General features: G+C 35.9%; 1 protein-coding gene across 1 annotated transcript; it reads left to right on the top strand.

The window, feature by feature from the left end:
* Positions 1 to 10,588: 10,588 nt before the first annotated feature.
* Positions 10,589 to 11,515, top strand: LOC101628927 (olfactory receptor 4P4-like). The gene has a single exon (XM_004683537.1). The coding sequence runs from the start codon at positions 10,589 to 10,591 to the stop codon at positions 11,513 to 11,515; it is 927 nt and encodes a 308-aa protein (XP_004683594.1).
* The last annotated feature ends 4,025 nt before the right edge of the window (positions 11,516 to 15,540 follow it).

The following is a 15,540-nucleotide window of genomic DNA, read 5'->3' as shown; positions in this document are numbered from 1 at the left end:
ATGGAAATTTCACATTTTTCTTTGTGGTTTGGATTGAGCTATAATAAACCCATACAGAATATTACCTTCTGTTGTAGAGTTCATATAACAATAACTTAGGGCATGAGGATTCTTTCAGTAAAATAGCTAATGTGAACACATACACTGGGTAGTGGTGAGTCAGTTTTACGTAAGAGAATAGCCAACGCGAGGCACAGCCATTGGTGTCTTGCTTCTAATGATCAACTTGTGTTTCTGGCTTTCTTGTCTTCTTGGTATCACTGTGAATTTGATCTAGAATTTCTCACCCTTGTTCATGTTGACATATTATGATATTTGTTTATAGTTATACTTCTATGTGTATATGAACATAGCCTAGCGTATTTTTCCTTCAAACTGTGATCTCATGATCTCTGATCATGGACTTCCAATTTGGCTGCTCTTCCTGTCTAAACAGAAAGTACCATATTCAACAAATTGTGGAATGTTCATGTTTTAAGGATCAGTATATAATCTGGTGAAACTAATTGCTATTTCTTGGGATTATACTCCCACCTATTTTACATATCTATCCAATTGCTCTAGAACTGTGATAGAACATGATGACAAATTTCCTTTCGCAAAGAATTCTTTGATCTTAGAAAACCCCAGAGAGTTAGGTTTGTCCTCACGTTATTCTTTTTAAAGATTTATTTATCCATCAATACAAGAACTGGGGTACAGGCCAGAGGTGCAGGGGTGGTAAAAGGATTCACCAGAGACAGAGTGGAGAGCAGAACAGCCAGACCTACTGAAATACAGTGCTGAGGGGCATAGCAGGAGAGACAAGAGAGGTCTGCTACACCATGTGGGTCACCTCCTTGGTTGGAGATTGCACTCATGCTATAGTGGCTGCAGATAGCATCATAGTACTATGCTTTAACCCCTTGTGCCACCAGGGAGAGCTCCAATAATAGATTTTTTTTTTAAAAGAAATTTATTTTTCACTTCTGAATAGAACCTTCCTAATTTTGGGGTGTTATTAAGATTTTTTAGATTCACACAGATTATAATGTATTCATTATTTTGGGCGATAGTGATTATAGTACAGATCACTCAGATTAAGGTAGATAAATTTATCTACTTTATGTGGATTAGAATAAAAAGTGCAAGCAGCTGCTGATAGGGAATTTTGAACTTATAATTAATTAAAAAAAAAAAGAATGTTATAACCAGAAGAAGACTTTTGGTCTTTAAAGAAACATTACAGATATGAATTATTTTAGGGATTTTTTAAAACACAAGTCAAAAAAGAATGATTTGAAAAAGACATTTGCAAAAAAATTACACTTATGCAATAGAAGAGGGTATCGACTTTTGTTCCCATCAACATTCCACTGATCACCTAGAATATTTGCCATTTCAAATTTCAATTTATCTGTACTTTTATTCATATATAAAATTCAACATAAATACTTTTGTTTATTTTGTGCCTGTGTTTTTTATTTTAAATACTTAAATTGTAAGAAGATTGCTAAATTGGTATTAATTTTGTTGTACTAGGAATGTTGGGTTTCCTTTAGCTTTAGAAAAAATATAACACATCTCTTGTGTGGGATTGGTCACTTGTGAATGCCACAATGAATTCTTTTGGATTTATATCTATACCTGTAACTGTCTCATCTATATCTAAAACTATCTATCCCATATTTTTCAGATTCTGTGATTTCAAGTTTAGTTCATCTCAGCAGTTTATCATTGATCACAGCTGCTACAGTTTGACTCCAAGTTTGCAAGGTTTGCACAGCAGTAGATTCTAGTTGGAAGTTTTAGTTTAAGTCTTCTAGTTCATGGCTAGGAAAATATGAAAAGGGGTATATGTGGGAATTAATTTAAGTGCCTCCATACACCCTAGTATGTCTTCTGGATATGCTTTTAATCCAGAGCTGCTATAGCTACTGTTTGTTCCCACATCTGCAGATATATCCTCCTCTGAATCTTTATAATAAAGATAGTAGAACTGTGCACTAGAATGTCTCACTAGAGTTTCCAGTTGTTGTTAAAGTTATGTTGTGCTAGGAATGAGTGGGTTTCAGAGCTGCAATAGGCACATTTGTGTGAGAAAAGTGAGGACCATGTATTCATAAATGATCTTGCATCCTTTTGGGTGTTGTGAATACCTTCTCTCCATGAAACAGGAAGCTTTTCTCTAGCCCCAATGCTACACTCTGACTTCAATGGAAAATGCTGTCATGGAATTGGTATTAGTTCTTCTCCTGAACTTCCTCTGACACCTGGCTTTGCATTCCAACAGCTGACCAGGGTGGTCACAAGAAAGTCTGAGCAGGAAATACAGTCCTATTGTAGGAGGAAACAGGATTCAGAGGGAGCACAGGGCTTAGCTCATAAGTAGAAGTGTGGCAAGAAGAGCGCTTCCTTCTGGGAGTGAGTCTTGAAGGTGCTAATACGGGGTGGCAAAATAGAAATCTTGAATTGAGCTCACCCCAAGAGAGTTTTTTCTGTGAAACCATATCATTGGAGAAGCGTCATAGAGTACATGTGTGATTTGTTTTACTCAGGACCTGTTTTTTAACTCTGTACAAATGTTGGGTGTGGTAGCTTTGGGGGTGAAATTAAGAACTCAATGTTTATAGTGTTCTAAAGCAAATTGTTTGAAGAAATTACATTCTAGTTTCTAGGAATTTTTGGAGTCTGTTTATCAAAATGTCCATATTCAAGTGGAGATAGAATATGCCCAATTAGAAGAATTGTGGGCTGCCTGGTAGAATTGTGATCAAGCATAGTTTCCTCTTAGTTAATCACATAAATATGTATTTGTTTTTTGTATGTGTGTGTTCTTAGAAATAGCTTTATTATAAATATTCTTAAACATTTCTCTGCACGAATGTAGAATGGTGTTACTTCCAGTCACTAATATAACACAGTCCTCAATGTTGTTTTCTAGTTCTTTTTTTATTAATGACAATCATATTATAATATACAAATGTACCAATGTGGCACAATGTACTAAAATTTTCACAATGTTACATGTCACATATATTTCAATATGAAAACATAGATTCTTTAATTGGGGTATCTTGAATATAAATCTTGATTCAAATTGTGGAAAACCTAAGGTAATCTTGATGGGCAGTGGAAGAATTTGTGATATGTGAATTCTCTAAGTAAAAGTTGACTGACTTTAAATTATTTTGTCTGATGTTACACAGAATAAGAAAAACCTTTTCACGTAAAAATTATCTATCTGCCTATCTATCTTACTCTGGAGTCTGAAGACGTTTTTATATGTGATGCTCACATATATCTTGAAATGTGATGTTTTGGATTGAACTGTGTCACCCAACAAAAGAATATATTGGAGCCCCAATCAGCACCTCAGCATGTGAACTTGTTTAGAGACACATTTTTATCATGTAAAACTTGACAGTTATTTATTTTTCAATTGCAATATGAATGCCTGACATGGAGCTTTTGATTTCCAAGGGAAATAACTATTTCAAAGCTCCCATCTTTTACAATTATTTTTTATTGTACTATTTTTATTGAAGTAACATATTACAACATTTAATATAATTATAATTTGGGGGTATAGTTTCATATCTACCATGCCATCTTCACCACCAAAGTACCCAATCCTCTACCAGATATCACTGGGTACACTTCCACCTTGCTCCCTCATATCCTCTCCCTCTGGTAGACTCATTTCTACAGTCAGATTGTCATTGTTGTGTTTCTTCATATGAAAGAAATCACCTGGTATTTTTTTCTCTTTCAGACTTATTTTGCCCCGAACTACCTTCTAGTTCCATTCATGTTGTGAGGCATCCATCTTGAATAAACACATCACAAGATACATAACTAGGAAAAAGCCAAGTCACTCCACTTGTGAAGTCTCCCTTGTTTGACCTATAACTGACCATTTGAGAGACCAGTGTTTCTCTCCTCATACTTTAATCACACTCCTGTGTTTTGAATCCATCAATATAGAGTAAACTCAAATAACCTAGACACCTGACCCTCTATCACAATAAAACCAGAACTCCAGGCCCATGCTCTCGCTCTCTATCTACCAGCAACCATGCTGTGTGTCCCTGGGGGTGAGGAGTATGCCCACACAAACCTAGTAATAAGCAGTTTGTGGGGTTTGCCTTGCAGTCTTGATAAGAACTAGACAGACCAGTTGGATCATAACACTGACCTGGAAAGGTAGATCTATGGGGGTCTGTCTCGGGGAGCAGGGCTCAGTGAGTGGCCCTGGCTTTCCTAGCTGATAGGATCCCTACTGATAAAACTGATACTAACACAGAGAGCAGCAATTTACAGAATAATCAAGTTAAAATGATGTCTTCATGGTGAGCTTTCGTCCATCCACTGCTGTCCTAACTAAAAGGGGAAATTTGGGCACAGATATAAACTTACAGAGAGTGTCACGTGAAGGAAAATCAGAGAACAGGCTGATTCCAGGTACATACACAAACCAAGGAGTGCCAAAGGGCATTGGTACATTACCAGAAGGTGGAAGAAAGGGGTGGGCACATTCTCTCTATAACTGACAGAAGCGCCGAGATCTCATATTTATAACTCCCAGAACCATAAAAGGAATTTTTTTCTGTTGTTTATGACTTTGTTATGATTAGTTTGCCAAAACTAATACTGATTTCTTAACAAGAGCATCTGGAGCTGGTTCTTTAATGGATATTCACTATTGGCTTTTGTTACTGCTGCAATAAATTAACTCCTAATGACTTAAGCAACATAGATTTACTATTTTATACTTGTGTACATTGAAATCCAACACAAGTTCCCTAGACCTTTGGGGGATTCTAGACTATCAGTAGCAGCAGTTAATAACTGCTTAAAGTTTTAAAAATAAGAAAAACAAAACTAAAAAGGAGCATTTCATGACCCCACTCCAATTTAATACCAATGTTGGTTATCACCTCTCCCAAAAGGATAGTTCTAAACCAGCCAAGCTAGAGTCTCCTAATCAGCCCCAGTGAGGTATCTTCCGTGCCACTCCTCAGTCCTAGTGGCCAAGAATGTTCTTCATACTTGGGTATATGAAAATCCAACACAAGTTCCCTAGACCTTTGGGAGATAATAGAAAATCATTTGCATCAAAAACTCTTCCCAGCACCACCCTTTATGTTCCTGTTAGTTTTGTCAGAGAAACAGTGATGAGCAAACTCATAGCCAGGGAATGATGGACTGAACAACGCCATTCTCACTTCCACATCCACAAGATCAATGGCACCTTGGCTTAAAACTTCCAGCATGCCATGAACCTGACACTCTGAGTCAGGGGGAGTTAGTGAGCAATAGAGGTGGACCTTAAATCACCAAAGTCAAGCAGGCTTGGATCTCTTGTTTTTTCAGCCCCACTGTCCTGGGCAATTAATCTTTTTCTTCCCTCCCCACTTATTTTTCATAAGTATTCAAATTTGCAATTATCTGTGGACCTTATGCAGTATACATCCCCATGTGTTATTTATTTTATATTTCTTGACCTCATTCACCCACTTCACTCAACTCCTAATCACTGTTTGGTAAACATCCATCTGTTCTCTGTATCTAGAGCTTTTGTTGTTTATTTTTTTTAGTTTAAGACTCCATATAGAAATGGCATCATGACATAAAACAAAATATAATTGGAAATATTCAGGGTGATATTTGATTATCTTGTTTAAAATTGAAAAGCCAGAACTATCTATTAACTGCACACAGTGCATGCAGTGTGGTATCACTAGTCACAGTAATGCAGTGTTACAGAAGAATCTTAGGCAAAGTCATATTTTATATTTTCCCAGCATCATGCCTCTACAGAAAATATTATTAATTTCATCTCATAAGGTCATTATGTACATTAATTAAAAATTATTTAGGGCCCTCTCTGGTGGCGCAGCGGGTTAAAGCACAGCACTGAGAATCTAAAAGCCGCTTCCACATGAGTTCGATTCCCGTCTGCCCCGGAGGTGACCACATGGCGTGGCAGACCTCTCCTGGCCCGCCCGCTGCTCCCCTCAGCAGTGTACTTCGTCGATCTGCCTGTTCTGTTCCCCACTCTGTCTCTGGTGAAGCCTCTCGCCGCCCCTGAGCCTCTGGCCTGCACCCCAGTTCTGTATGCACAAATAAATAAATCTTTAAAAAAAAAAGTAATTCAGGGTTATGAAAAAAGGAATCAAATAATATAATCTGCATCTATCGGATACTGTAGAAGTAGCAGAGTGATATGGATGTAGAATGAGTTTGTAGGAAATAAAAAATAATGAGAAAAAGCATGGTGGAGATGGGGACATTTAATTTGATTTAATTATGTAAACTAAAAGGTGAATGACTTCAATATTAATAGATACTTTACCTTGATAATGGAAGCAAAGGAAGACTGTTAGCATCTATATGGTGAATTCATTAGAGTTTATTATCTGCATAGAAAAGCAAGGCTATATTGCAACATTTTGGTCACTGGTCATAAAACCTACATTTGATAGTAGCATCATATATTTGAAGCAATTTAATAGCACTTGTGTACATATGTATGACGTAGGCAACAATGCATTATAACATTTTATTCAGACATGTATCATTTTATAGCAATGTGTTTCTTTAAAAAACATGTTTTCAAAGCCAAAGTCATTGTAAAATGACTTTATTTTACTAGTCTTGTTCTAGAATTGCCATAGGGATTGCCACTGGGATTGTACTCAGGTCCCTCTGGAACCTGTAAATACTCTTGTTGCTGGGTCAGTGCAGCTTCTCCAGGAGCCCCAGGCCCCACCCATTTAGGGAACTGGACTCTTCTGTGCATTACTGCATCAAAGGGAGAAAAACAAGGTCAGAAAGCCCAGGTGTATTTGCTACTTTTCCTGTAGTTTTGAGATACAATTCTCACTCTTATTTTCAGTACACATAAGGTCAGTTTTTACGACTTGTTAATTCTAAATATATTTTCACTGTAAGGCACAGTGATGGAGGTCTTTCAGTTCCATCTTTCTCCCAAAGAGATCTATTATTTTGATTACAACAGAATTTTTATTGTTATCATGAGTTCAAGAAGACAAAGCTGTCCCTTCAAGTATTGATTGGAACTGACTGATACCAAATATGTGAGTTTTTATTTATTTCTTTTCCTTTTCTCATTGGTTCTTCCTTCCTTTTTAGTTTTGCACAATTAACCCAATGCAAAACCTCATGTACTTGTTTTCTAGGGACACTAACTTCTCCACTATTAACATACTCTACAAATGTATCTGCTTACTATTTCTTCTATACCTTTCTAGACTTTCAATCTATATGACAAATATGACATTTTTTTTTTCCCCTGTGAAATTACTTTCACCAGTTCACCTGTGTGCCATCACCACAGAACCTTTGTCCTGGTCCTGATTCCCTCCCCTACAGAGTGTCTCTAATCTAAGTTACCTGATGATTTTGATTTTTACTTTTTCATAGTTACTTTTTTTTTTAATCCTGTTACCTTTTTTGTTTATCTACATTCCTCCTATTCTTTGTCCATTTTCTATTCGAACAGATTTTACATTGTTTGGCAAAGTAGTAAAACATATTTGTGGTTTTTATTTTCCAAGAGTTCTTTTGAAATCTGTTTTCAAACTTGGAACTCTTAGGTACTGCAACAGAAGGCAAAGACAAACTTGGGGTGTTGTATGCTCTATTTCAAATAGATAAAAAATAAAAGATTTGAAAAAATTTCCAGTCATTGAGTAAGGTAAACGAATACAATAAAGAGATAAAGGAAATGATAGATTATTAATTGACAAATTTGATAAGTTGGCTGATGAACTTATCAACTTCATTTCATAGCTGGATTCTATAGCTAAAGAATCCCAAACCCCCATATTTCCTTATTTTGTTACCAAGATGCCCATAGAAATTGAAAGACAATTCCCTCAATCACATAATCAGAGAGTGGCAAAAAAGATGCTCCGTATCCTGCATTACTGTATCATAGGTGCATAATACTTTGTAATAATTTCTGACACTTGAAATAAATGTGGTAGAATAGGAGGCTATTTCATGGGTCACAGAGGAGATCAAGTAGCATGATTATTTTCTATTTATTTTACAAAGGTAAATGATAAAAATATGTCATTAAATTTAGGGAAAAAAGCTCAAAACTATGAATTGAACTAAGTAAAATATAGGGAAAACCTGATTATTTCTTAGAAGTGTTTAATTTAACTATTCCTAATTCAAAAGATATTTTCTATATTTGATAGTGAGATCTTCATCAATAAAATGTATTTTGATCTCTTGAATTCTCCCTTGTGCGCAATGGAAAATCCTATTCCTCACTTCACATCCAATAGTTTGTGGTTTTTTGATCAAAGGTAGTTTGAAAATGTTTTATAACTTCTCAAGAAATCCACACTCAGTGGCATTTTAAATTTAGTGAAAAAAATTTTATTCTGAGTTTACTTTTTACCAATGGTAAAATAATTACAGATTGTTGATCCTTTTAAAATTAATAATAAATGTTTATATTTTGTTAGTTCATGCACTTTATTTACAACATATCAATACCTGAATGTTTCATATGGATCTTTCCACAGGAATCTTATGTCATAGGATCATCACTCTTTTTTTTTTTTCACAGATTAAAAATAAACCAAAAAACCAGGCATCAGAGAGCATGTGACTTGCCCAAGATTATTCAACAGTTAAGTGATGAGCCATACTTTGGCATTTATTAAATTTAAGGAGAACACTCAGGCACCATGGATCTTTCTTCCTTATAGAAACAATTTTGCAGCTATTTAAGAGCTGAAGATTATTAGTCAGACTTGTCCCTAAGAAAACTGTCTTTGTGACTAAGGATACTATGTTGATTGTAAGAACCAGAGACTGATTTTCTTTTCTCATTTTTTTTTTCTTTTTCTTTTTAATCCTCCATAGAAGTTGTGGAGAGGCAGGGAGACACTGATGTCCTGACTACCCCAATTAGGATTCTGTGAGTTGCAGATGTTCTTAAGGAATGTGTTGCAGTGAGATGATATTTCAGGAGCCCAAAGAGTTTAAATATGGTAGCACTGCTTTTGAACCCACATATGAGAGACATCACTACTTACTCTGTTATCAGGTGCTGTTGGCTTTTTATGTAACCCAGGCCAATTGTTCACCATTCTGTTATAAAATTTTTGTTTTCTGCCTTGGAAATATCTATTGTTCCTTTTCAAAACTTCATTTAACAACTCTTGATACCAGCTGTTACTGAAACTTACAATTAACAATCAAATTAAACAAATTTTAGCACTTTAATTTATTGAATTAATGAACTTTGGGTGAATTGGCATCTTTTTACTATAGATCTGTCCTAATTAAATATGTGGACTATCTTGACTGACTTCAATCTTTTCATACATTTTTATTTTATATTCAAGAAAGGTGTACTATTTTAGAGGGCCAATAACTCACAGTTAAAAGATTCTTTAAACACTCATACCATTAGCTCAGAACTAAAGCAAAAAAGTGTTTTGTTTGACAGACATTGATAATTCAAGACATTTGTAATAAAATAAACCATAGGATATTAAGTCTATGAATTTACTAACAAAATCTCATAGTATGACAAATGTGTATTTTTCTAAAACAATCTCATAAGAACACACTTTTCAATTAACTTCACAAACAGGCAGACTGAGTTTAGGAGTTTTGCGATATATTAGACTGCAGAAAAGACATAAGAGAACAGGTAAAATATTTTGTACCACCCCCCAAAAATATTTTCCTTTAAACTAAATTATCTCAGGATTTTCCTCTTACAAAAGTGGTCAATTCTAAAAGAGAAAAGGTGGTGAAAAATGGAGTGAAAGAGAATATCAGGATGTGGTTTGCCCCTCCCCAAGGGTGGTTGTCACTCCCCAAGGGTGTTTCAAAGACGTGTGATTACAGGCAGAGGTGACCAGAGCTGCCAGGTTATACTGGGGAGTAATGTAGGAAATAGGTGAATTCTGGAAAGCCACGAATGTGTTGGGAAGCAATACTGGAACACACTTTCCTCCAAATACTTGAGGCTGCTTTCTACCTCCATTTTCTTAAAGGCATCTGAACTGTTTCTAAAAGTACTTTCTGAGATGATCACCAGAGGTCCAAGGGTTAAAATAATAAGCATTTATGGGTACTACTGAAATTTCAGGATTTAGACAATATCAGAAGATGGACTAGGAAGTAGGGTGACCTTCCTAACCTTGAAGCATAGAAAACTTGCTGTTATTTTGCACATAAAAGAGTTCAAAAAACTACTCTTGAGGAATAATAGTGAAATTTTATTTTAAACTTAGCCTGGAAAAGAGCATTTCATGTTTTAGTACATTCTATTGTTCACAGTAAGTGAGGAATGTTGGTGTTTTATCTTACAGTCTTTGGGTTATTTGGAGTCTTGTTACTGCATAAATGTAGAGGTTATGTATTGCACACTGCAGAATCCTTAACCAATTATAGTTATTGTATCCTACTAACTGATCAATATATATTCATTGAATGATGACTGGCTTTTAAAAGAAGTCCATAGTCAGAGATTTGAGATTTTCAGGTATATTTTGAGAGTTTCAGGTATATTAAATTCCCTTTCTACATAATCAAACCCACAGAAGCAATGGGACATGAAAATGTCACAGAATTTATCCTCCTGGGACTGTTTAGTGATATGGATGCAAAAGTGACCTGCTTTGTGGTTTTCTTACTTTGCTATTTTGCAATCCTCTCTGGAAACCTGGTCATTCTTATCACCATCAGGGGCAGCCGCCTCAGTGAGCAGCCCATGTACTTTTTCCTCAGCTATCTGTCCCTCCTGGACGTCTGCTTCACCACCACCACGGGCCCCAAACTGATCACAGACTTACTGGCCCAGAGGAAGGCCATCTCCTTCAACAGCTGCATGGCTCAGCTGTTTTACGCTCACTTCTTTGGTGGCACAGAAATCTGCATCCTGGTGGCCATGGCCTATGACCGCTATGCGGCCATCTGCAGACCCCTTCACTACATGGTCATCATGAGCCGTCAGGTGTGTTATATCATCATAGTGGTCTCTGTCATTGCAGCATTTTTTCATTCTATCATGCAAGTATTGGTAGTTATGGAACTTCCCTTCTGTGGCCCCAACCAGATAGATCACTACTTCTGTGATGTTTTCCCCTTGTTGAAGCTGGCCTGTATGGACACCCATGTGTGGGTTATTTCCATCATTACCACCACAGGAGTGCTGTCCATTTTGACTTTTGTTGCCTTGCTGATTTCCTACATCATCATCCTGTCCAGCCTGAGGGCCCACTCGTCACAGGGTCGTCGCAAAGCCTTCTCCACCTGCGGCTCGCACATCACCGTGGTGCTCATGTTCTTCCTGCCCCTCATCTTCACCTATGTGCCTACGGCAGATTCTGTGAGCAACGACAAGGTGTTCGCCCTGTTTTACACGATGATTGCACCCATGTTCAACCCCCTGATCTACACGCTGAGGAACACTGACATGAAGAACGCCATGAGGAAAGTGTGGTGCCGAGACAAGCATCTTGATGGGAAGTGAGGGCTCTGGATTGGTGTCCTTTGGGGGAATCTCACTCCCTGCCCAGAGTCCTTAACTCAGCGAGTGAGGGGAAGTGGGTTGGACGTCTTCAACAGATGTACTCTTTGAGGAGAGAAGGCATTTCACTCTTTCTGTTACTTTAGGACACCCTGTGCATAGAAAGTGAAGCAGATAATCCCCGCAGCCCTTACAATTCTGACATCCAGAGTTCATGTCTGACATTGTGGAACTTGCTGCTCCTCATGATCCCGCACAGAATGGGCATGATAGTACTTTATTCAGGGAAGCCTGGAATACTGCATATTTTGGTAGTTTTGTCCCCTCTAGGGATTGTATCTTCACTTCGACACCTGTCACAGGTAGAGAGAAGAGCAGACGCTTAAATGGTTTTCAGAACCCTTTGCAATAAAATAAAGAAAGCAACATTAAAATATAACAGATATTGTCGTATTTTGATTCTTTACATTAACAAAGCCTGCTTCTAAAATAATGCGTGTGACACAGTTTTACATATCACATTAAATGTACGAACATTTTCACTAATTATTCTTAGTCCCCAGTAATTATTTCTTCCTATTTACTGATCATACATACTGGCTACACATGAAAGAAAGTGATCAGGTCAGGAAATATGGATCGCAGCTGTAAATGGCATTAAAGTATTTTATGGCAACTGGTATCTAATGGGGCAGCATCAATGACTCAGAAACTAACCTATGAGAAAGAGTTAAAGTTCTAATGTAAATATTTCATGATCTGTAACAGCATTCAAATTAAATTTGACCCTTTACAGTAATAATTCTCCATTAAAAAGAGATAATTTGCCCATAAAATATAATGTGTATTCATCAGTTAGATAAGGAAAAGTAGACCATAGATAATAAGTAGGAACTTGAGCATATCAATTTATGTCTTTATTATATAATTAATCTTTATAAAATTAAAAATACTGTCACACATGGTAAATGAGAAATTTAGCTTTCTACTATAATATTTAGCTTTAATAGACTTTATTTTTTTGAGCTTTAGATTTATAGAACATTTACACAAAAAGGTACAGAGATTTCCATTAAACCCTCTCCTTTCATCTACAGTTTCCTATATCCTTTAAATTTGTAATAGTGTGCAATATTTGTTACACTGGTGAGCCAATATCAATACATTGCTATTTATTAAGTTGCACATTTATGTTAAGCTCCATTTACATTAAGGTGTCATATGGCTTATTTGTTTCCATAAATGCTCAATATCGTGTGTGTTCTATTAATTCTATACATAATTGCTTCTCATTGTTAAAGTTATAATTTGATCAACTTTTTCATTCCTTCTCCATTTTCCTTGAAAACTTGGCACCATTGAACTTTATTATTGTCTCCATTGGTTTTGCTTTTATTCCAGAAAAGGTATTCAAAATTCATATTTGTCATTTTGATAATGTTATTTTAAAGCATAATAGCTGATAGACTTTGTTGTTTTATGCTATCAATATTTTAAAATGCACTGACACCTCTACTTCTAGTACATCTAAAGGTATTATTTTTAACTTGAGCAGTGTATGCTGAAATTATAAGCTGATATTAAGCCAAAATTCAATAATGTGCATATTTCAAAAAACAATTCTTAATACCACCCCAAATGAGTAGGGAGCAAGTAGTAGCATAAACTACATTTTATGAAAAGCATACTGTTATGAAAATTAACTCAGTATTTAAAACATTCTAAGAGCAAAGCAGTAATTCAGAAGGGAAAATTTTATCTACATATTCTGTTAATATTTTTGAAGTCTCTAGGTAAACTTATGGTAGTAATTCAATGCATAGTATTCAGGAATTGAAGGAGTGTTATCTATATGATATAACATCTCAACCTATTGAAACTTGTATAATTATTTGAACCTGAAACTTTCTGCCTATTCAAGAACATACAACTTGAAGGTTCATATTCAGAAATAATTTGACTGAAGGTGTGTAGTAAAGAAATTATTAAAAAAGAGAAAACCTTCCAGATTGTAGTTATAAGAGAATATTGCATAAACTGAGAACTACAAAATACCCTCACTATGCAAATATTATGGTATCATATTTGCAGACTTCAAAGTGTACCACCAAGCTATCATTATCAAAACAGTATGGTACTGGAATGAAACCAGAAACAGACAAGACTAAAATTGAGAACCCAGAAATAAACCTGAACATCTATGAACAGCTAATCTATGACAAAAGAGCCAAGAACATACGTTGAAGAAAAGTTTCTTCAGCAAATTGTGTAAGAAAAATCACATGAGATGGATGAAACTAGATTGCCCTCTCTTGCCATAAATAAAATAACACAAAAGAGACTGAAGAAAAGGATATAAGGCCCCAAACCATAAAATACTTTGAAAAAGATGGAAGCAAAGCATTCTCTTAATACAGTCTTAAGTTATTTCTTTGTAGCTTTGTCAAAACAAAAATAAAAGGAAATATAAACACATGAAACTACATCAAACATAAAGTTTGTCACTACAAAAGCAAAAAGACACCCTATTGTATGGGAGAATGTGTTTTCATATAACATTTGACAAAGGGCTGGTATCTAAAAAAGTATAAGGAACTCTTATAACTCGTCAGAAAGAAAACAAAGAACAAAATCACATAGATGGTAGAAGAGCTAAGTAGTTACTTATCCATAAATGATATACAGATGGCATCAGTTATATGAAAAATGCTCATCATTACTTATCATGAAGGAAACACAAATCAAAATCGCAATGAGCCACCACATCACCAATGAGAATTGCCCATAACATTATGTACATTTTTAAAAAGGTTTTGGTTATTTATGTATAGAAGAACAGGGTCACAAGTGAGAGGTGGCGGGGGGGCGGTGAGAAGATTCATCAAAGACAGAGTAGGGAGCAGAACAGGCAAGTTCAGTGAAATACACTGCTGAGGGGAGCAGCAGATGAGACAGGAGAGGTCAGTGGCACCATGTGGGTCACATCCGTGGCTGGGAACCAAACTCATGCTGCAGTGGTTTTATAGTGCCATTCTTTAACCCCTTGTGCCACCAGGTAGATCCCATATTATGTACTTAAATTAAAGCTATCTTTTAAAGTTCTTACCACAAGTAGTAACACATTGTGGTGATCATTTTCTTGCCTTTACTGTTTTATCATAACATTTGGATCATTAAATATGAGGGGTGAAAGGGAAGGCCCTAAGTTCAGTGAGTTAGTACTCTGTTGAGAAAACACCAACATTTAAACTGCACACACAGACACATGCACACATATACACTCATCGTTAAAAACCTCAGATCTATTTGGAAGGGGAATCAAATAATATAATCTATGTATATCTAGAATGGAATGACTTGAGGTGTGGAGATGAAGTTGTAGGAAAGTCAATATGGGAAAAGTCTGTGGAAATTGAGGCATTTGAATTTGATCCATTTTCTAAAATAAAGATTTATTGTTACGTATTTAGCCATATAAGAACTTAGGTGCAGGCCAGATGTGCGGAGTGTGAGAGGATTCACCAGAGACAGAGTGGGAAGCAGATCAGGCAGATCTGCTGAGATACAATGCTGAGGGGAGCAGTGGGCTGTTCCGCCATGTGGGTCAGCTCCCTGGCCAGGGATTGAATTTAGGCTACAACGGTTATAGTGCTGAGAGCTAACCTCTCCCTGAGCCACCAGAGAGGCCACTGAATTTGGTCTAAATTTTGTTACATGAAAGATAACATCTTCAACATTAATAAGTAATTAGTTTTAATAATTAGCAGAAAAAAACTCTTAGACATTAGGTTTTATTACTGCCTGAAAAAATAATACTATTTAAAAATTTTTGTCACTGGTCCTAAAACCTACATTTGATATTTAGCATCATATATTTGAAACAATTTAATAGCAGATGGACATATGTATGATTTAGGCAACAGTGCATTCATTATAATATTATATTCAAGTGTGCATCATTATATAGTGATGTGTTTCTTTAAAACATATTTGCTAAACCAAAGTCATTGTAAAGTCACCAGACTTTA

Source organism: Condylura cristata, unplaced genomic scaffold (genome assembly GCF_000260355.1).
Source record: "Condylura cristata isolate star-nosed mole 26May11 unplaced genomic scaffold, ConCri1.0 scaffold00015, whole genome shotgun sequence".
NCBI classification, from domain to species: Eukaryota; Metazoa; Chordata; class Mammalia; order Eulipotyphla; family Talpidae; genus Condylura; species Condylura cristata.
The sequence above is the reverse complement of the archived record's forward strand: the minus strand, read 5'-3'. Positions and strand labels throughout refer to the sequence as shown.

Bases quoted from the DNA above. Each gene is read 5' to 3' on its own strand.
- LOC101628927 (XM_004683537.1), top strand. From the start codon at position 10,589: ATGGGACATGAAAATGTCACAGAATTTATCCTCCTGGGACTGTTTAGT.